Below are 22,946 nucleotides of genomic sequence, written 5' to 3'. Positions count from 1 at the left end.
TGCGCTGCCCCATTGATTTCAATGGGGAGCAGCGGTGGAGGAGCGGTAAACACACCGCTCCTTCACCGTTCCAAAGAAGCTGCTGGCAGGACTTTTCCTGATGTTCTGCCAGCGCAACGCTCCAGTGTGAAAGCTTGAGGGCTTTCACACTAGAGACAACGGTGCAGCAGTTTGAAGGCGGATTGCAGACGATATTTCTAACGCTATAGCGCCTGAAAAGCGCCCTCGTGTGAAAGGGGTCTAAGTGTAAACTCTGGTGCATGGTAGCCAATCAGCCTCTAACTTCAGTTTATTCAATTAGGCTGCACCAGATTTTGCACACCCGGTTTTAGTAAATCAACCCCAAAATGACTACATATTCAGTATACTAGGATCTGAGTCAAAGCATAAACATGAGATTTGATCTTCTGTTGAAAGAAAATTTTACTGATCAGACCTTGAATATTAATTTAATACCCCTTATTTGAAGACAGCATATGCCAGAACTTTTTCCAACAATAAATATCCCACACTGGCAACATTATATTTTTCATTTAAAACTAAACTCAAGAAAATGTGTTATGAATTAGATATCTTATTGATGTAAAACACGGTTTTTGATTTATCATAACATTTATTACTATTCAGGGCCTGAATGTAAAAGCATGTAACGGCACTAGATCAATGTTTGTCAATTTATTATATTATGTATTCCTTTATCACAATAAATATATTTAGTACTTCCTGATGTGTATGGGTTTATCTCAAATACTTGATCTATTATAGCATTTAAAAGGATTGTAAACCTTCAAGGTTGTTCACCTTAATACATTCTATTCATTAGAGTGAGAAACCTTCTGCAATGCAGCAGCCCCCGAGAGCCCCCCTTTTACTTACCTAAACCCGATCGTTCCAGCGACGGGTGCAGCTCCACCTGCTGTCTCAGGTCCTCATTGAATAGATTGATAGCCAATGTTTCCCGATGCTGTCAATCAAATACAGCGACACGGGAGCCAGGGGACGGAGTTGAGTCCTGCTGTCTGTGTCATTAGATGCAGCAGCAGGACTCTAGGGCGCACCCGTACGAGTGCCCCCATAGAAAACGGCTCTCTGTCGGGGAACTCAAGAAAAGGAGGAGCCAGAAGCACTGTGGAGGGACCCCAGAAGAGGATGATTGGGGCCGCTCTGTGCAAAATCCTTGCACAGAAGAGGCAAGTATAAAGTTTTTTTTTTTTTTTTAAATGACAAACAACAAACCTTTACATCCCCTTCAAAGCACGATTTCTTAACCAAGGTTCTGCAAGAGGTCCCTAAGGGAAGGCAGCTGACGAGTAGATTGCATACCCTCTTTCAACACATTCAGAGCTAGGCAGGGAATTGGCTGATAGTGTTGCCTGTAGCATGCTGTTACCCGTCAGCCCCTCCTTCCCTCCTGTCCATCCAAGGTGCTTGACATCACCTGGAATTTACAGGAGGGGAGAAGGAGCCAGAGAGAACAGTGTGTTAGAATAGGACCCACCATAGCCACTTCCCTGCCTAGCTCTGCATATGAAGAAAACCTCTGCTACTGTAATGTGCCCTGCTGTGTGCCCCATGTAATGTGCCTTGAGGTGTGAACCCCATGTAATGTGCCCTAAAGTGTACTCCATGATGTGCCCTGTTCAAATGTAATGTGCTTTGCCCCATTTAATGTACCCTGATCCCAGGTAATGTGCCCTGCTCCCATGTAATGTGCCCTGCTCCCATGTAATGTGCCCTGCTCCAATGTGATCTGCCCTGCCTCCAAGTAATGTGCCCAGCTTCAATGTTAAGTGCCCTGCTTCCACATAATGTGTCCTATCCCCATGTAATGTGCCTTGCTTCCACATAATGTGCCCTGCTCTGATGTAATGTACCGTGCTCTCAAGTAATGTGCCTTGCTCCCAAGTAATGTGCCCTTTTTTTTATGTGCCCTGGTCCCATGTAATGTGTCATGCTCCCACGTAATATACCCTCCCTGCTTCCACATAATGTGCCTTGCTCCCATGTAATCTTCCCTGCTTCCAAGTAATGTGCCTCATTTTCTAATGTGCCATGCTCCCATGTGATGTGGCATAATTGACCATCTGTGCAGGGAAAAAAAAAGAAAGACCCCTTTCACACTGAGGCAGGCTTGAATGCAAATGTAAACTGCCTTCCATGCTGCCCAAGTGTGAAAGCTTTCACAGTGGGGCAATGCACTTGCCGAACGTTAGAAAAAGTCCTGCAAGCAACATCTTTGATGCGGGTAGGGAGCGCTGTATACAGTGCTACCAAAATGCCCCTGCCCAAAATGAATGGGCAGCGCTTCCGAAGTGCCTGAAAAGAGCTTCGTAAGCAAAATGGGCAGTTTTAAGCCCTTCTGACAAGGGCTTCTGATAAAAGCGCCCTGCTAGCAGCCGAAAAGCGCTGCTTAAACAGCAGTAAAGCGCTGCCAAAACAAGTGGCGCTTTACCACTAACGCATGGGCAGCTGTCCTATCATACACATACTGGTCCTTTTATATGTATCATACGATCAGATCCCTGTCCTATTATACACATACTGGTCCTTTTCTATGTAGCACAGGATCAGAGCCCTGTCCTACCATACACATACTGGTCCTTTTTATATGTATCACAGGATCAGAGCCCTGTCCTACCATACACATACTGGTCCTTTTCTATGTATCACACGATCAGAGTCCTGTCCTATCATACACATACTGGTCCTTTTCTATGTATCACACGATCAGAGTCCTGTCCTATCATACACATACTGGTCCTTTTCTATGTATCACACGATCAGAGTCCTGTCCTATCATACACATACTGGTCCTTTTCTATGTATCACACGATCAGAGTCCTGTCCTATCATACACATACTGGTCCTTTTCTATGTATCACACGATCAGAGTCCTGTCCTATCATACACATACTGGTCCTTTTCTATGTATCACACGATCAGAGTCCTGTCCTACCATACACATACTGGTCCTTTTCTATGTATCACACGATCAGAGTCCTGTCCTACCATACACATACTGGTCCTTTTTATATGTATCACAGGATCAGAGCCCTGTCCTATCATACACATACTGGTCCTTTTCTATGTATCACACAATCGGAGCCCTGTCCTATCATACACATACAGGTCCTTTTCTATGTATCACACGATCGGAGCCCTGTCCTACCATACACATACTGGTCCTTTTCTATGTATCACACAATCAGAGCCCTGTCCTACCATACACATACTGGTCCTTTTTTTTTATATATCACAGGATCAGAGCCCTGTCCTATCATACACATACTGGTCCTTTTCTATGTATCATACGATCAGAGCCCTGTCCTATCATACACATACTGGTCCTTTTATATGTATCACAGGATCAGAGCCCTGTCCTATCATACACATACTGGTCCTTTTATATGTATTACAGGATCAGAGCCCTGTCCTATCATACACATACTGGTCCTTTTTGTATGTATCACAGGATCAGAGCCCTGTCCTATCATACACATACTGGTCCTTTTTGTATGTATCACAGGATCAGAGCCCTGTCCTATCATACACATACTGGTCCTTTTTGTATGTATCACAGGATCAGAGCCCTGTCCTATCATACACATACTGGTCCTTTTATATGTATCACAGGATCAGAGCCCTGTCCTATCATACACATGTCATACACATACTGGTTCTTTAGTCTACTGTTTAGAAAGTCACTATCACTCTGAAATTGCATTGTGATTTTTTTTTTTTAATCAGACCTCTGAAATCATATAATACACTGATCACATGATATGCATAAAAAAGCAGCAGAGACTTACCTACAGCACTGTGCCATTATGTGTTCAGCTTGAGCACCAGCTTCCTTCTTACCCATAATGCAGTGCTGCTTTATAGTGTCCTTCCCCCTCCCTCTGCATGAACTCCCTAACCCTATCTTCTATGTGTAAACTTTGCTCGGTGAGGGTTATTACTGTTGCTGTATTTATATTTACATTTTATAAATCTGGTTAATGATTTCTTTGTAAAGCAGTAATGTAGAAGAGGTCTGTTCAAGCACCCCTGGCAGTATTATAGTTTTTCCCATTCTCTTTAGCTGTCACATTTGCTGGACCCCTTGGTCTGCATGTAAATGTGAAGAAAACATAAATAAAGTTATCACAAATGAAATAATATATATATATATATATATATATATATATATATATATATATATATATATATATATATATACAGAATACAAACATTATAATGTATGTAGTAACTGTATACATTTATTAGCACACAATGGAGTTGAGTTACTAAAGCCGAACAGAATGTTTGCTTATTTTGCAAGAGGATTTTCACTTCCAAAGGAAATTCTCCCTTAGCTCAGTGAATGTGATGAAAATTCACTTTGCAAGGAACACCCAATCATGTGCAAGGGAAAAAAAAAGAAATGTAAAACAAAGTAAAAATTTATTTGCAGTCTTGTGTTGAACCTGTTGAGCGATTGCTTACCTCGATCGTGTTCGGGAAACCACAATCCTCTTTATATCTTAGCCCTTGTACACACGGTCGGTTATTCCGACGGAAAATGTCTGATCAGACCGCGTTGTCGGATAATCCGACTGTGTGTGGGCTCCATCGGACTGTTTCCGTCGGAATATCCGACTGACAACGTTTTTTAGAGTTGGGCTATAAAATTTTCCGACAACATGATCCGATCGGACTTTGTCCGATTGTTTGTAGAGAATTCCGATCGGACAAAGTGCCACGCATGCTCAGATCAAATTACAAGACCAAAGCTATTGGATACTAGCCTGAACGTAGTCCCGTCGGAACTAAATAACGTCATCACGTTCTGAACGATTGGATTTTCCGACAACTTTGTCCGACCGCGTGTATGCAACACAAGTTTCGGACAAAATCCGTCAGACAAAATGCGACGGATTTTGTTGTTGTCGGAATGTCCGACCATGTGTACAAGGGCTTAGACTCTTCCTAGCTCATGCCACTACATCTAATCACAGTTACCAGAAATGGAATGCTGACTTGTTAGATTTAGAATGGGAGTCCCTCACCAGCCATTTTATTATGAATATGATCTCTGCTAGAGACAGGTTTCTGCAGTTAAAGTGGTTGTATACTCATTTTTTTAACTTTTACCTACAGGAAAGCCTATAATAAGGCTTACCTGTAGGTAAAAAAAATATCTCCTAAACCTGTACGGTTTAGGAGATATTCCCCTCGGTATGCGCTGCTGACTGCAGCGGCGCATGCGCACAAGGGGATTCTCGGCTAAAAGTCCGGCAGTGGCCGGCCCGGCCGGGATGAAATCTCCCGCGCGCATGCGCGGGAGTGACGATATCGCGGCTCCGGCCACTCACAGCGCCGGAGCAGCGATACTCGGAAGAAACGCAGAGGGAGCATGTCAGCTCCCTCGGCGTGGATCGGGCCAGATGTCGGGGCCTCGTTCTAAGGTAAGTATTTCATAATGAGCTAGTATGCGGTGCATACTAGCTCATTATGCCTTTTGCTTTGCAGGTGGTAAAAAAAAAATAAAAAATTAGTGGGTTTACTACCGCTTTAAAGTTCCTCAATAAAGACTATTTCACTCCGCTAGCCGCTATTTCCCATTCAACTGATCCATGTTGTACAAATTACCATTCCGCCTTAGGATCCTGCCTATACATGGTGTGGACATGCCCCATCCACCGAACCTTTTTTGGACAGCAGTGGTAGCTGAGCTTAATAGGCAGTGTATCTCAACCCTTGGATTGGCCTGTTTTCTGTCCTTCAGGCTTTAGGGGGGCTGGACTGAGGCTGGTGGGAGTATAAAATTCGATTTCACCCATGGGCATAAGCAATACTGCATCATCGGTTTTAATGAGGAGAACAGTGCCATATTGTTGTTATCAGTGGGAGGAATAGTGCTCCATTGTTGTTATCAGTGGGAGGAATAGTGCTCCATTGTTGATATCAGTGGGAGGAATAGTGCCCCATTGTTGGTATTAGTGGGAGGAATAGTGCCCCATTGTTGGTATCAGTGGGAGGAATAGTGCCCCCCCCTGTAGCAGTGTCCTCTCCCCCCACAGTAGTGTTCTGTACCACCCTAATTATGTGTCCTCTGCCCCCTTCACATCACCCCCCTCACACTGTAGTGTTCTCTGACCCCTCCCCCCACACTAGTGTTCTCTAACCCCCTCCAATGAAGTGTTCTCTGCCCCCCACCCTGTAGTGTTCTCTGCCCCTTCACATCACCCCTCCCCCACTGTAATGTCCTATACCCCCTAATGATGTGGCCTCTGCCCCCTTCCTAACACAATAGTGTCCTCTACCCCTCAAAACAGTGTCATCTGATCCCCTTCACATCAAGCCCCCCCATAGTGTCGGGTGGAAGGTGGGACCTGTTGGCACTCATAAGAGCAAGCTTGTGATTGGTTGCTAGGACCGCCTAGCAACCAGTCACTGAGCAGCTCCCACCCCTTACCATCTATCCAGCTCCCGCCCGCCGCTCTGCAGGCTGCATCTAACAGGAAAGCGGCAGAGGCTGGGGGGAAGGTAGATCACCTCACTACAGCATAGCTCAGGCTATTGACTTGAACAGGCTGCCAGACTTGTAACAAACACGCCACAGTGGCTCCTGCATAGGGTTGCCACTTTTTCTTCAAGCCAAACCCAAACACCTTAGCAGCGCACAGTAATTTTTTTTTTTGTTTTATTATACACCAGAGTGTCCAAACTTTATTTTAAAAAAAGGGCCAGTTTACTGTCCTTCAGACTTTAGGGGGGCGGACTGTGGCCAGTGGTAGCGGAAATTTTCCTGGCATCAGTAGGAGTAAACATCGCCATATTTGGTATTAGGGGGAGGAGCAGTGCCCTATCATTGGGAGGAACAGTTCCCCTATTATTGGTGTCAGTGGGAGATATTGCACTTCATTGTTGGTGTCAGTTGGCAGAAAAGGGTCTCAAATCAGTGGGAGGAGTAATATCCCAAGGTCAGGATAAAGGCAAGCAAAGGGCCACAGTTTGGAGACCACTGGTATACACTGTAGGACAACAGACCTAGGACATCTTTGGGCATTCCAAAGAGAATATTAATGCAGCACACATAGACCTCCTCTCCCTCTCCCTCCTGCCAGGCCTTGTTCTGAGTCACACTCTGGTCTGAACAATGTCCCTGATTTCAAGGGATTTAGTGGGTTTTGGTAAAGCAGATTTTGGTACCTTTTTTGCACAGTTTGTCATGAGACAAAAATGCATCTACTAACAATGTTTGCAGTGGCCTAAGTGCATACCTCCCAATATTTTGAGATGTGAATGAGGGACACCTACCAGCAAATGTAAGTAGGCATGGGAAACGCCTCTGCCACACCCCCTTAAAGGAGAATTAACCCCAAAAAAAGTCAAATCCACAAGGGATTTTTTTTTTACCTCTACTATTCCTTTTATTGGCTTTTAAAATATACAAATGCAGCAATTTCGAATTTAGATGAAAGGTTTAGCACTGGGAAACACTTTTTGAAAGATAAAAAGTGCATTTTATATACAACTGTATAGATCAGACCAAAATGAGGGACACATGAGGAGGAAAGAGGGACATTGCTCCAAGTCAGGGACAGCTGGGAGCCATGTAAGTGGCCCCTCCAAAGTGCAATTCTGTGGGAAATAAGGCAGCTGGTCCACTACAGGACGCAGGCCGAGATGGTGAAGTGATAAAACATGGGCTGTTCTATACCAATCATTTTTCAGCCATGACTGATTTATTCTGAAAATAACGATTGGTACGGTAGATAAGAATAATTATAGGATCGCCGTAAATGGCGCTGCCAGGACTGTCGTTCTAATGCTCCCGGAAGCCCCCAGGGCCCCGCCTATCCCGCCGTAAAACGCGAAGTCGTAAAGAATAAACTCCCGCTCCAAGATGGCGGCGGTGCCAGACGAGGCGAGTACCTCGGTGAAGACGGAGCCCGAGCTCCTGGAGGAGGTGAAGAGCGAGAGCCTGTCGGTGCCAGTTACCGAGGAGCCAGCTTTGGGAAACGGCCATGGCGCCTCCCCGAAGGCCGCCAGCTCGCCGCTGGCTCCTCCGCTCACCACCCCGGAGCCTCCGGACCGGCAGACGCTGCTGGCCGTCCTGCAATTCCTCAAGAAAAGTAACCTGCGGGAGTCCGTCGACATCCTCCGCCGGGAGTGCGGCCTGGAGCCCGAGGGGAGTCCGGCGCTCAGCCCCAGCGGACAGCCGACCTCCGGAGAACCCGAGAGCGCCGAGCACAGTCTGCTGAGCAGAGTCACCGCGGGGAGCGCCGCCATCTCCTCCACCACCGCCGGAGGAGCCGCGACCACCGTACATTCCGCCGGGAAAGGTGAGGGGGACTCGGGGGGGGGGAAACTGATGTCCGTGCACACACCGCACCGGGAATTAGAGACCGATCTGTGATCACCTCAGGGAATAACGAGCATTAGAGGGTAGAGAGCTGGTCATACACTGGTGCGCTGTACGGGCAACTCTATGGTGGCCGTGCGCCGTACGGGCAACTCTATGTTGGCCGTGCGCCGTACGGGCAACTCTATGGTGGCCGTGCGCCGTACGGGCAACTCTATGTTGGCCGTGCGCCGTACGGGCAACTCTATGTTGGCCGTGCGCCGTACGGGCAACTCTATGGTGGGCCGTGCGCCGTACGGGCAACTCTATGGTGGGCCGTGCGCCGTACGGGCAACTCTATGGTGGGCCGTGCGCCGTACGGGCAACTCTATGGTGGGCCGTGCGCCGTACGGGCAACTCTATGGTGGGCCGTGCGCCGTACGGGCAACTCTATGGTGGGCCGTGCGCCGTACGGGCAACTCTATGGTGGGCCGTGCGCCGTACGGGCAACTCTATGGTGGGCCGTGCGCCGTACGGGCAACTCTATGGTGGCCCGTGCAGGCAACAGACTCCTTGACACAATTGTCAGCCTTCTATTGCTTTCAATGGGGCTTTCTCCGTCCGTGCACACGCCGCACCGGAAATTAGAGACTGATCCGTGGTCACCTCTGAGAATAGAGTATTGGAGGGTACAGGTAGAAAGCTGGCCCGTGCGGGCTACTTTATGGTGGCCCGTGCGGGCTACTTTATGGTGGCCCGTGCGGTAAAAAGTAATATTTGTCGGTATGAATGAGGCGTAAATCCTGCTTAAATTTGTACTCCTAAGTAGGCATACATTTAGATTTTGTCCATATTATAAGCAGATACTTTAACTGATTTGCATGACTTGAAAAGGGAAGCTTTTAGATAAATTCAGCAATATTCATATTAGTACTGGTCTGTATTTTTTTTTTTTTTTTTGCAATTAATAGTTTGTTTTCTTTTCAGGTGCTTTGAATAGTGGCCCACAGGACCAGCCAGATGTCAGTGCTGTTCTGTCTGCTTATACCCAGCAAGGAGATCCAGCTCTGTATGAGGACTATTACAGTGGCCTAAAACGATTCATTGAGTCTGTACTGGACTGTCATCGTGCAGAATTATCTCAGTTATTCTACCCTCTCTTTGTGCACATGTACCTGGAGCTGGTCTACAATCAGCACGAAAATAAAGCCAAATCTTTCTTTGAAAAGTGAGGAATGTTCCAAGGGGTGTCAGTGGGTTTCCTGAGGTGCAGAGAATTGAGGGGTTGGATTTATCTTCCTATGAACAGAATTTGCAATATTAGTTTTGGATTATTTGAAGTATAATAGTGTTAATTTTATGATGAAATTGCAATTGAGCTCTACTATAAGTTTGTTTAGTAAGAGAACTCCAGTTCAGATATGAAAAGCAAAGTCCAGCACCCATGTTTTTGTGTTTACATTGAAACATGGTCATGTTCCCCAGTCCACTCAACCCACCCAACATGTCACCCATTCACAGGATCTGTGAATTAGACTGTAAGTCCCACCTGCCACTGTGGCAATAGAGCTCATGCATGGTGATGTCCTTGCCCTTGTAATTTATTGATACTTTTTTCAGCTCCATAAGGAGAGGAGAGTCTGCATGAGCCTTTGCATTGCACCTGAGGTCCACTAAGCTCAGTAGGAATGCTCTGCAGGTTCTAATGTGTAAATGTACATATTTTCTTGATGTGGGGGTATTTATTTCCAAATGGTGGATTGTCTTGGGTGCACTAATTGTGTTTGATTATAAAAGGAGAAAAAAACACATGTTATACCCTTTCTGCATTGTGCAATGGTTTTGTACAGTGCAGTCTGGGGTCCCGGGACCTGTTTTTGGGTACAGCGCTGGATCGAGATTGTGCTCAGGTAGGTATATGTGGGACTGAGGAGAATAATAAAGGTAAAAAAAACTTCTACCTTTAGAACCACTTTAAGGCTTATAGATGCATATATGGTTTGCTTTGTTGTGCTATGGCAGGGTTGCTTTCACTACATAAGTACAAATATAATTATTCTTTTAAGGCCCATTCCTGGCCAGTTTGCTCTTGTTTTGCATTGGGGTAGCCCATTTATTTAAATGGTTCACCCAGTGCACCACAATGGACCCAAAAACAGTGCATTCAGCATTTTTGGCAGTGGGATGCAGGTGTGTTGGGAAGGTGTTGGTGTGCTATTCATAATGAATGGTGCTCATGTACAAAACATTGCAGAGAATGATGTGCTTAACTAGTTGCTGCCCGCCGACCGTCAAATGACAGCAGTGCGGCTCTTGTTCTGGGATGCCATCATGACGGCTTCCCGGAACAGCCACTCTCACGTGCCTGCGTCATGTTGCTAGGACATGGCGCAACCCCAATTTCTGTAAAGGGCCGCGTCCGTGGCTCTTTAACCATGTGATTGCCTGTGTCCAATCGCAGCTGGTCACATGTAAACACGGACATGCCGGTAATCGGCGCTCCTCGTCTCACACTGACAGTGTGTGGCGAGGAGAGCCAATCAGCGGCATCTCCTCACAGGACACATCAACATGTAATCAGGGCACCGATCATCAGTGCCCTGATTACAATAGCGACACCAGTGCCCATCAGTGATGCCAGTCTGTTTGCTATCAGTGCTGCCCATCACTGCTGTCCATCAATGCCCACCCGTGTCACCTATCAGTGCCCATAAGTGTGGCATATTAGTGCTGCCTCATCAATGCCCACCAGTTCAGTCTGAGTTCCCATCAGTTCCGCCTCATCAGTGAAGGAGAAAAATTACTTAAATGCAAAATGTACTGAAAAAAAGTAAAACATTTTCTTTCCACTTTAATCACTTTTTTTTGTAAAAAAAACAAAAAACACCAAAAGAAAGCTCTATTTGTGTGAAGAAAATGATAAAAAAATTCATCTGGTTAGTGTAGCATGACTACATGATTGTCATTCAAAGTGAGACAGCGCTGAAAAATGGCCTAGGCAGGAAGGGGGTGTAAGTTCCCTGCAGGCAAGTGGTTAAACATAGCAATTGTATTACTGTGAAATATATTGAGGGGAAAAAAATCCTTTCAATTTGATTCCATCAATTTAGAATGTATGCATATAATTATATATGTAGCTAACCTGTTAAAAATTCTTTTAGATTCCATGGAGACCAGGAATGTTACTATGAAGATGATCTCCGCATTTTAGCCAGCCTTACCAAGAAAGAGCACATGAAAGGCAATGAGACCATGTTAGACTTTCGAACAAGCAAGTTTGTTCTAAGAATATCCCGGGACTCCTATCAGCTGCTTAAGCGCCATCTACAGGAGAGGCAGAACAATCAGATATGGAGCATAGTACAGGAACACTTATACATTGATATATTTGATGGCATGCCACGTAGCAAACAACAGATCGATGCTATGGTGGGCAGCTTGTCTGGGGAAGCCAAGCGTGAAGCGAACAAAGTCAAGGTGTGTACTTTAAGCAGATAATATATGAGATGAACAAGCCTCTTAGTGGTAGATGTGTCCTGGTATGTTACTGTTCTAAATGTTTACTCCATTTTGTAGGTGTTCTTTGGCCTTCTGAAAGAACCAGAGATTGAAGTCCCTTTAGATGATGAAGATGAAGAAGGGGAAAATGAAGAAGGAAAGCCAAAGAAAAAGAAGCCAAAAAAGGACAGCATAGGCTCAAAAAGCAAGAAACAGGACCCTCATGCACCGCCTCAGAATAGGTATGTTAAACTATAAGGAACTGTTTGAGCAGCTTCCAAATGACTGAAAGAATATAAGAATTTCACTGAGGAAGTAAGCTTCCCATCCCCCTCACCCACTTTTTGATTCCGTTCTATTGATGCCCACTGGTTAGCTCCATGTCCAGGAAATTCAGCAAAAGCATACAATTGAGTTGCTGTCAGCAATATAAGTTAAAACTGAACTGCGGGCTAGCAGCTTAAAGTGGTTGTAAACCCTTACAAACCACTTTGACCTACAGGTAAGCCTAGATTAAGGCTTACCTGTAGGTCCAAGAAATATTTCCCAAACCTATACGGTTTAGGAGATATTTGACAGAAGACGTGCACCGCTGTCTACGGCGCATGCGCACTGAGCGTGGCATCGTCGCTGACGAAGATGCCGCGCGTCTCCGCTCCCGTGCGCGGGAGTGACGTCATCGTGGCTTCGCCGAATGACAGCGGCGGTGCTAAGAGACCCCACAGAGAAGATGGATGCGCCGGACTACAGGGGACAGCGGTGACATCGCTGGCTCCTGTGTCAGGTAAGTGACACATAATGGACTACTATGCGATGCATAGTAGTCCATTATGCTTTGCCTTTGCAGGGAATGAAAGAGGAAGTAAGCCCATCAGGGTTTACTTCCTCTTTAAGCTCCTTCCTTATACATATTCTATCTGTGTATTTAGCTGTTTGTAGGATTGTACACAGTCTTAAGACAGCATAGTCAGGTGGATGACATTAAAGAGTAAGTAAATATTCCTGTATACTGTGTACCTATTGGTAAGCCTAGGCACACATTTAGGAGATATTTACAGTAGCTATAGGAAAGACTTTGTGACCCGCAGCTCCCACGCGCATGAGGCTCGGGACAGTCACAGCTGGAGTCCGCGGCCCCAAAAGGAAGATGGACCAAGAGGGATGCAGCCTCCAGTGGGGACGACACAGGCTTCGTTTGCAGGTAAGTCAAACACAATGTGCTAGTAAGTGATGCATACTAGCACATTATGACTTTACTTTGCAGGGAAGAAAAAAAAATAGATCAGTTTACTTCCTCTTTAAGCAATAATTAAAGTGGAGTAACATCCAAAAGTGGAACTTGTGCTTGTTGTACTCCTCCCTCCGGTGCCACGTCTCAGCTGCTGGTATTGACATCACTGCCCAGGCTCCCTCCTCCTTCCCCGGCCGCCGAGCCAGTAGAAGAGGAGAGTGGAGCCTCAGCATGCGTAATAGGTTTCCCGGCGTTAAGCAGTAAGGCTTCACTGCTGGGTTCCCTTACTCGCAATGGAGGCGGCATGCGCCCGACAGCTGCGGTGCCAACATCACTGGACTCCAGGACAGGTAAGTATCCTATAAAGTCAGCAGCTGCTGGCTTTTAATTTTTGCAGCGGTGGGCGGACCTCCGTTTTAAGGCATACAGTAATGTCCTTTCCACCTCATAGCAGAATGCATACGCACTAGTTGTTTTGAGAAAACGTGTGGATTTATTAAACAAAAAGAGGCGTTAAGATAGTGAAAGCTTTATTAACCAAGCAGTTTGATTCAGTTCATTTTTTTTTTTTTTTTTTTTTCTGTATACTTTAGAAAACATAACATGAACAAAAACATTGTTAAAAAGACAATCCGGATTATCAGCCCACATGCTGGAATTCCAGCATGTGGGTTGATAATCTGGATTGTTTTTTTTAAGAATGTTTTTGTACATGGTTTTATGTTTTCTAAAGTATAAAGGTGTCTTCTTGTACAGGAAGTTTGTCATTGACATTGAGACAGATTTCAGCTAAATTAACTGAATCAAACCGTTTCATGGTGGTTTTGGTAGTGCGGTTTCACTATCTTAACTCCTTTTTTTTGCTCATTACTAAAGGCACAACCACACCATACAAGTGTGGGTCAGGGGATTCTTTACCCCTCTTTCAAACAGTGTACCGTTTCTTTCTGTTTAATGGAATTAAAGCCTAAATTTACCTACCTTTTGCTACTGTACTCCATTCACCAAAATCTTCCCCCTCTGATACCCTTCCATGGTAACCTTTTGATATGGCAGCTGTTAGTAGAACTAAGGCTGCGACTGGCCCTCAAACGTGCCTGACTGTCTGCCCTTTTGGCTCAGCTGCTCCATTCCATGAAGCTGTTGTTACAGCTTCTAATGAATAATACATGATCTATTGATTGGAGGGTGGACCTATCAATCATCCGCCTGTCCTCCCATTTGTAGATCCTGTTTTCATTCATGGAAGCTGTAGTACAATTTTTATATTTTTTGTCAACAAAGCAGCTGGGGGTTGGACATAGTTGGGCATTCCTCATGAGTGCCTACCACAGCCGATTATTCTACTAACCCCATTCGCACTGAAAGGTTGCTGGGGGAAAGAGGGGTTAAAGCGGAGTTCCACACAAAAATGAAACTTCCGCTTTAAGCACTCCTCGCCCCCTTATATGCCACATTTGGCATGTAATTTTTTTGGGGGGTGGGGGAGCGGTGGCTTCGTTAGGAGGGGGACTTCCTGTCCCACTTTCTCCTTCCGCCCAGGGACAGCCGAGGCGAAGCCTCCTTTTGCCTTAGGCGGCCCCTCCCTCTAGGCAATCTCCTTAGACATGTGACAGGTCCCAGAAGATCGCCTGTCCTCTCCAGGAGCGCAGTGCAACTCACACATACACTGTGTGCCCGGCTGTGAAGCCGAAAGGTGTCACAGCCAGGTGCCCAGATTGGCAATGGAGGCAAAGAGGGAGAGGAGCGGCGCTCCGTTTCGCTGGACCGTGGAACAGGTAAGTCAGTGTTTCTCAACTCCAGTCCTCAAGGCGCCCCAACAGGTCATGTTATCAAGATTTCCCTCAGATGAAATGTCTGTGGTAATTACTAAGGCAGTGAAACTGATGAAATCACCTGTGCAAAATAATGGAAATCCTGAAAACATGACCTGTTGGGGCACTTTGAGGACTGGAGTTGAGAGACACTGAGGTAAGTGTCAAGTCAGCAACCTACTTTTTGTAGCTGCTGACTTTTAATAAACATAAGAATAGAACTCCACTTTAAGTTGTATTGGAGGGGAGAACACCTCTCAATGAATAGTAGTGTCCCTAGCACTGATGGTGTGGGTTTTTTTTGTTTTTTTGTTTTTCTTGTTAGGCTTTATCGAATACATAGATCTTCTTCTAATTTCTGTCCCACTTTTTTACTGACCAAGAGTAATGTTAACTTCAGGACTCTGATGTAGCGAAGGGTCATGTTTAATAGCTGTTTTTTTTTTTTTTTCTTTCCTTTTAGGATTCCTCTTCCAGAGCTAAAGGATTCTGACAAACTTGATAAAATCATGATTATGAAGGAAGCTGCCAAACGGGTTCGCCTTGGTCCTGATTTACTGCCTTCAATCTGTTTCTACTCATTCCTTAATGCTTACCAGGTATGGTAAATTGAATCTTCCCCTAGCTGTTATGTTCTGGGTAAATTTTTAATCTTTTTGCATCTATACCCTTAGGCCTCTTTCACATGGAAGGTAGTCTCTACTGCCCCTCCAAGAATTGATACATGGTGGATAGCTTTTTCAGAGGCTATTTATAGTTTGTTTACTGGCATTACTGCTGCCTCCTGAAAGCCTGTTTTTTGCTCATTCTCTTTCCACTTTGAAATACTGTATTTGGCATGTGGTTGCAGTGCAGTCACTTCAATGGGTGAGGTTGTCAAGCAACATGTGCTAAACCTAACTGCCGAGTCAAAATTTTTGCACTGTGAAGCATCGTGTCTACCCCAATGTGAACAGAACCAAGCGGCCCTTAAGTCACATTGTAAGTGGGCAGTTTGAGGTTGATTTAAAGACAACTGCTTGGTTTTTATCACTGACCAAACGTCTGTGTGATTTTTAGCCTAATTTTGCATTATCTTTCTAAAGTAATTAACTTTCTGATGTAAATCTTTGTGTGCAGGGTTTGACCGCAGTGGATGTTACGGATGATTCCAGCATGATCGCAGGAGGGTTTGCAGATTCTACTGTGCGTGTGTGGAGTCTAACGCCGAAAAGACTTAGAGGTGTCAAAAGCACAGCTGGTAACTATTGACTTTTTTGGGGGTTTTGAAAATAGATTAAATGTTTGCGAGCATACTAATTTTAATACAAACGTGCCTTAGCTTTTCCTGTCAGTGGTTCAAAAGTCTTTATTACAAATGAGCTTCAGGTTTTCTCGCACTCACACATTATATGCCATGCTGCTCCTGAAATGTCAGCAAAGTATAGGTAAAAATGTATAATACTTACCATTGGTGCCTTAATTGAATTAAGTATTCCTGTTCTTGCAGTGTTGAAGCCACCACTAGTATACTTTAGCATCAGACACATCTGGGAGGTGCATGTAGCTCCTTCTCTCCACTGCTAAATGAATAGTGGCCGTTATTATGGTCAGGAATACCGTGTGTTTTTTATAAAAAAAAAAAAAAAATATTGGAAATTAATTTTGTAGCTAGCAATTGAATCTGTAGTGTGTTCCCATATTGTCAGAGCAGTTCTCCTTTGAGTGACCCGTCCTTTAGTAAGTTTGTCAAAGTGAGACAGGAAGAGGTAGGCTTTTACTGATTTCTCTGTATCTAGCCCGTAGTGTGGGGGAATGCTTTGCAATGTATTCAATGTTAAAGATTTTTAAACTGATTACTAATAGACCTATCTCTTCATTAGATCTCAGCTTGATAGACAAAGAATCAGATGATGTTCTGGAAAGAATTATGGATGAAAAGACATCAAGTGAGATAAAGGTTTTATATGGTCACTGCGGACCTGTCTATGCAACTAGCTTCAGTCCAGACAGGTGGGAAATGTGTTTGTTTTTTCTTTTTTTCTTACCTGCTCTGTGCAGTGGTCTTGCATTGAGCAGCCCAGATCCTTCTCAGGTCCCTTGCCAGCCCCTTCCTCCTGCTGAGTGCCCCCACAATAAGCAGCTTGCTTTGGAACACCTGAGCTTAGCTGCTGCTGTGTCCATTCAGACATTGAGCTTTGGCTCTGCCCTGCCTCCTCTCCTCATTTGCTCACTGACATTGACAGCAGCGGGAGCCAATGGTGCACATTCATGTTGGAACAGGAAGGGGTCATCCCCAAACTGTTCCCACAAAATTGGGAGCATCAATATGCCTAACATGTCTTTAGTATGTCAATGCCTTCCTCTGTGAGGTCAGGCACTGTGGATGAAGGCCTGGCTAGCAGTCTCCGCTCCAATTCATCCCAAAGGTGTTCTATCGGGTTGAGGTCAAATCAAGTTGCTCTACCTCAAACTTGCTCGTCCATGTCTTTATGGACCTTGCATTGTGCAGGAAGAGGCCATCCCCAAACTGTTTCCACAAAGTTGGGAGCATGAAATTGTCCAAAATGTCTTAGTATGCTGACGCCTTAAAGGGGTCGTAAAGGTAAATGTTTTTTCACCTTAATGCATTCTATGCATTAAGGTGAAAAAACATCTGACACTGCCTGCGCCCCCAGCCCCCCCCCCCCCTTTACTTACCTCACCCCTCGAAAATCCCGCGCTCGTCCTCCGACGTCCTTTCCACCGTTCAGCCTGGCCGCTGATTGGCAGGAGTGGATGGATGGAAAGCAGAGCAGCCATTGGCTCGCGCTCCTGTCAATCACATCCACTGACACGGAGCGCCAGGGGGCGGGGCCATGTAACACAGCGATCGGCTATATCACGGGAGCGCGCCCGCAGATGCTTCTCACCATGCGAGGGAGCTCGCATGAACGTGAGAAGCACCTGCGGGAGGAAGCCGAGACAGCCGCCGAGGGACCCCAGAAGAGCAGGTTCGGGGCCACTCTGTGCAAAACGAGCTGCACAGTGGAGGTAAGTATAACATGTTTGTGGTTTTTTTTTTTTTTTTTTATTTTTTTTTTTTTTCATATCACTTTACAATCCCTTTTTAAGGCTTGATTCACACCTAGGCATGTCTACTGCATTTTGCAGATTTTCACTACAATCCATTGAACATTGTTTCCTATGGAACACGTTGTGTAGTGCAAATTTGCAAAATGCAAAAAGCACAAAAAATGCATAGGTGTGAATCGGGCCCAAGAGTTCCCTTTATTGGAACTAAGGGGCCAAGCCCAACACATGGAAAGCAACCCCACACCATAATTCCCCCCTCCACCAAATGATTTGGACCAGTGCACAAAGCAAGGTCCATAAAGACATGGATGAGTGAGTTTGGGGTGGAGGAACTTGATTGGCCTGCACAGTGTCGGACCTTAACCCGATAGAACACCTTTGGGATGAATTGGAGTGGAGACTGCGAGCCAGGCCTCATCCACATCAGTTGCTGACCTCACAAATGCGCTTCTGGAAGAAAGGTCAAACATTCCCATAGACACATTTCTAAACCTTGTGGACAGCCTTCCCAGAAGAGTTTACATGGTTATAGCTGCAAAGAGTGGGCCAACTCAATATTTAACTCTAAGGACTAAGACGCAGTTTAAGTACATGTAAAGGCAGGCATCCCAATACTTTTGCCATAGTGTATATTTTGATAGGATTAATGCATCTTTATTCAAATCTACAGTATAATGTTGTCATTGGTTTTATTGAATTTTGATCATGTTAATGTCTGCTTTAGGAATTATTTATTATCAAGCTCAGAAGATGGCACTGTCCGTTTATGGAGTCTTCAGACATTCACCTGCTTAGTGGCATACAAAGGACATAACTATCCAGTGTGGGATGCTCAGTTTTCTCCATATGGATATTACTTTGTGTCTGGAGGCCATGACAGAATTGCTCGGTAAACTATTAACATTTGTATCATTTAATGTGTTTCTCATATCAATACTGCCTTGTTTTCCATTGTTTGTGCATCATAGCTGGCATTCAGTGCAAGGATAAATGTACTTTCAGACAGAGGGCATGTATCCTTTTTGCCCCCCACACATCTGTGTACTTGGCATCGTGAGTGTGGTATAAAAATCGAATTGGGATAACTATATGATTAAAAAGGAAGGGCTTGGCAAATTGTAAATAATAAAAGGTTGGTGCCTGAATTAGATATACCGGTAGTTGATAGACAGTGCCTCCAGCCGATTACGCCAATTAATAAATAACTTAATATGAATTTTGTTCAGACACTCAAAAGTGTACCGCAACAGTTTCCTTAGTTAATCCTACGTTGATTTCTTGCCAATATATAAATATATCACAATTCAATATAATTTATTAAAATACAAGTATAGTTATCTATTTACATACAAACTGGAATTACTGGTGATTTATAACTTCACACAGCCAGTCACATGTAAACATGGAGATGCCAGTAATCGGCACTCCTTGCCTCACACTGAGGAGGTGATGAGAAGAGAGCCAATCAGCGGCATCTCCTCACAGGGGACAGGTAGGTGTGCCTTGATTACAATTGCCCACCACTACCAGCAATCTCTGCCCATTAGTGATGCCAGTCAGTGCTGGCTATCAATGATCATCTCTGCTGCCTATCTGTGCCATCTCATCAGCGCCCCCTATCTGTGCCAATCAGTGGACAAAATTGACTTGTTTACAAAATTTTCTGACAAACTTTTTTCAAATGGTTTCTATTTTTAGGAAAAAATAAACCCGGGAGTAATTGCCACCAATAGAAAGCTGTTTGTGTGTAGCATGCCTGCACAATTGTTGTTCAAATTGTGACAGTGCTAAAAGCTGAAAAATGGCTTGGGCAGGAAGGGGGTGTAAGTGCCCTGTATTGAGGTGATTGAAATAAAAACCCTAAACGCGCAAGAACGAGAGCTGCACCGTCACTCCGTCATTTGATGGCGGGCGGCAATTGGTTAAAGAGCAAAGACACTACTAAATAATTAATCTGGGCCACCAACAATGGCAAGTTAGCTGCAATACAGATCCTATACCCGATTTTGAATAACGCAATTTTAACATACCAAATGGAATATGTGGGAAAATGTGAACAGATAAATTGCCCTGCACACAGTAAATATTAATATAAGAACACTAGCAGTACAATACAATTCCTATAATTATGGTAGCAAAGAGGTTAGATGAGATATTTAGGCTTCTTGTACACTGCAGCTTGAAAAAGCTCAGTACAATTTTTTTTTTTTGTGACCTAAAATACAGCCCATTAATTGTAATGTGCCTATGCACACAGGTATGTAAAAGCTTGTTTACATGTGCATAGGCACATTACAATTAATGGGCTGTATTTTAACTGTAAAATTGTACTGAGCTTTTTCAAGTTGTGGTTTGCAAGAGGCCTTAGTCTTTATCTCACCATTGCTTCAAAAGGGAAAATGTTCATAGTATTATGGTGCATAAATGGTTCCAACAGCAACAGTTCAGAGATATGGGGAGTGGTCAACGGGCAGCAGCCTTAATTGTCTGCGAAGTGTATCAGCAAGTGCGTGTGTTTGTGATAAACAATGTCTGTTTTATAGGAGTGGAGAACCATAATTTGAATTGGCCCCTCCTTTAAACTTGTAACTGGGTTTTATTTGGTGCCTGATTAACGATTGAGTGGCTACACCATTGTTTTGAACAGCTAAGTCAACACTGGATTTCTCTGGGACATATAGTTTCATTATTGGAACAATGAGGGTATACAATGATCTATTTTTGCCTCTGGATAAAGGGCTTATTGTCCTTTTTTGGGTTAAGATTTTTTTTTTTTAGTTTTACAAACCGGAAAACAATCCGTTAGAGTAAATGTTCTGTTCCCCCTCTAATCCAGGTAAACATACGATCTGTCTTCACACTAAACATATGAATTCGGCAAGTGAGCCAGGTCGTCTCTGAGGCCATGTTAAACCATTGCCCAGGCTTCTGCTCTGTACACAGAGTTTGCATGCTAATTTTCCCATCTCCCGCCTGTGGGGACAGTTCAAACAAAGCTCTTTTCTCTGGGGAAAACCCATCCTGTCTAGAGTCTCGCTGATCATGTTTTTTATGATTTTCTAATTTTTATGTATCCATGCCTTGATATTGCAGTCATTTCTTCCAGCTCCCTGCAATGTTTACATCTTGCCCTAAAAGTATGTTTTGTGTCTACACAGTTGCACTTTAGATTTCTATGGAAGTCTGAGGAACTAAAGCACAGGTGCAGTCAGTGGAAGGTGTGTGTATATGTGTGTGTGTGTGTGTGTGTATATGTATGTATGTGTGTGTGTGTGTGTATATATATATATATATATATATATATATATATATATATATATATATATATATATATATATATATATATATATATATATATATATATATATATGACCCACAGAACGTAAACAGTGTAGTGTGCTGCGAATTTAGTTTTATGTAAGTGTATCTGTGAGGGATTTACCATTGGGTCAAGGTGGGTTTGACGTGCAGGGTAGATCTTTTTAAAAGTTCACTTTTAGGAAAGACACAGGCTTTGTATTTAATATTATCTGTGCCAAATTTCCATGCACACCTGCTAATTTTATTTCTTTCCATGTCTTACAGTTTATGGGCAACAGACCATTATCAGCCTTTACGTATATTTGCTGGCCATCTTGCAGATGTTATAAGTACTCGTTTTCATCCTAATTCTAATTACGTAGCAACTGGCTCAACAGACAGAACAGTCAGATTATGGGATGTATTAAATGGGAACTGTGTGAGGATTTTCACTGGACACAAGGTAATAATTGATTAGTCCCCAAGGAATTAGTATCTTCATACAGTACATTTTTTATTTTTTTTAAAGGTTACAATGCATTGTGGGGGAAAAATTATTATAGATCTAGAAAATGTTCAGTTTGTTAAAAAATGTATGAGATCAGTTACTTCAGCCTGACAATTACTGTCTTTTATTGAAATCACATGTTGCTACCATCATGCTGTGGGCATATTTATTTTGGCTTTGTGCGGCCAGCAACATAACTGCACCAGCTTGTCAAGTAATCTGTGTAGGACAGTAGGGATTAGAATGAAGTGATTGTGGGGCACCAGTTTTTTGCTAGTGTCCTTGGGTGAAGAAACTGTTCTCTGGAGTGTTTTTTATTTTTTCTCTTTAAACTGTTTTAAGTTTCATCTGAATCTTTCAACATATGATTGCATGTTGTCTTGCACTAACACTTTCTGGATCGGTTAGCCTTGGTGTGTACCTTGGAAACCACATCCAGATACCACTGTGGGGCTGGCCTGAAATACTTCAGGCACTGGTTTCTGCATTAGGGGGTTACTTTTGCATATAGTGCAATGTGTGAAGTTAGGTGCATTGTCACATGGGTCTAGGGCTGTGGTCCGTTTCTATTGTTCCCAGGCCCAGAAGACCTCTTTGAGGGTATGCCCAGACTAGCAAAACCTGGACCTTAATGACCTTACTAAGCCCAGTGTTGTAGACAAGGTAAGACAGGCTTTCTCTGTATATGGAATTCTATTCCTGGCTTTAAACACTATCTGCAAGGCCTAGCACACTATGCTGTTTAGTGGGCAGAGGATTTGGGTGTTCACATTTATTGTGGTACCCCATATCATTGTGTCTCTAATGCTTCTCGACTAGCAGTTATAACTGTCAGATTGCCCTCCTATCTGGACTTTCATCAGAGGGATGGGATAATGTAGTCTCATCTCACAGATGTGTTTCCACCCAGAACACATGCAGTACGTTGCATCTTCCCTGCTGCCATCTACAGAAACGCAGCCACAGGAACTTTGTCAGCTCCTGGGATATATCGGTACCTGAAGAGTGGGCAACAGATCAACATGGAACTGCCAGAAGCCCCACAAACACAAGGGGTTAAAGAGCCCAAAAAAATGCATAATAATTTGAAGCACCTTATGACTGCAGTAGAGCTGCTGGTTAAGAATCAAAATCGCGATTCTTTTCCTTTCCCGATCTTAAAACGTTTCCCTGATTCCATCTAACAAGTGCAGAGTTCTCTGCCAGCTG

The 22,946-nt window shown here is 44.1% G+C and overlaps 2 protein-coding genes across 2 annotated transcripts in view; one reads left to right on the top strand and one right to left on the bottom strand.

Annotated features, from left to right (window-relative positions):
- LOC143930728 (arsenite methyltransferase-like) overlaps positions 1–3,898 on the bottom strand; it is a 63,257-nt gene extending 59,359 nt beyond the window's left edge. The window contains exon 1 of the mRNA XM_077455280.1: positions 3,810–3,898. Within this exon, the coding sequence (XP_077311406.1) occupies positions 3,810–3,865 (56 nt within the window). The 5' untranslated portion in view covers positions 3,866–3,898. The remainder of the gene's footprint in view (positions 1–3,809) is intronic.
- A 3,982-nt stretch (positions 3,899–7,880) lies between these two features.
- Positions 7,881–22,946, top strand: part of TAF5 (TATA-box binding protein associated factor 5) — a 26,622-nt gene continuing 11,556 nt past the window's right edge. Inside the window, exons 1-9 of the mRNA XM_077455275.1 lie at positions 7,881–8,333; positions 9,320–9,560; positions 11,494–11,809; positions 11,909–12,072; positions 15,339–15,474; positions 15,995–16,115; positions 16,738–16,867; positions 18,654–18,818; positions 21,515–21,692. Of these exons, the coding sequence (XP_077311401.1) occupies positions 7,895–8,333; positions 9,320–9,560; positions 11,494–11,809; positions 11,909–12,072; positions 15,339–15,474; positions 15,995–16,115; positions 16,738–16,867; positions 18,654–18,818; positions 21,515–21,692 (1,890 nt within the window). The 5' untranslated portion in view covers positions 7,881–7,894. The remainder of the gene's footprint in view (positions 8,334–9,319; positions 9,561–11,493; positions 11,810–11,908; positions 12,073–15,338; positions 15,475–15,994; positions 16,116–16,737; positions 16,868–18,653; positions 18,819–21,514; positions 21,693–22,946) is intronic.

This window comes from Lithobates pipiens, unplaced genomic scaffold (genome assembly GCF_037356315.1).
Source record: "Lithobates pipiens isolate NorthernLeopardFrog02 unplaced genomic scaffold, aLitPip1_a1.2 Scaffold_25, whole genome shotgun sequence".
In the NCBI taxonomy this organism is placed as follows: domain Eukaryota; kingdom Metazoa; phylum Chordata; class Amphibia; order Anura; family Ranidae; genus Lithobates; species Lithobates pipiens.
The sequence above is the reverse complement of the archived record's forward strand: the minus strand, read 5'-3'. Positions and strand labels throughout refer to the sequence as shown.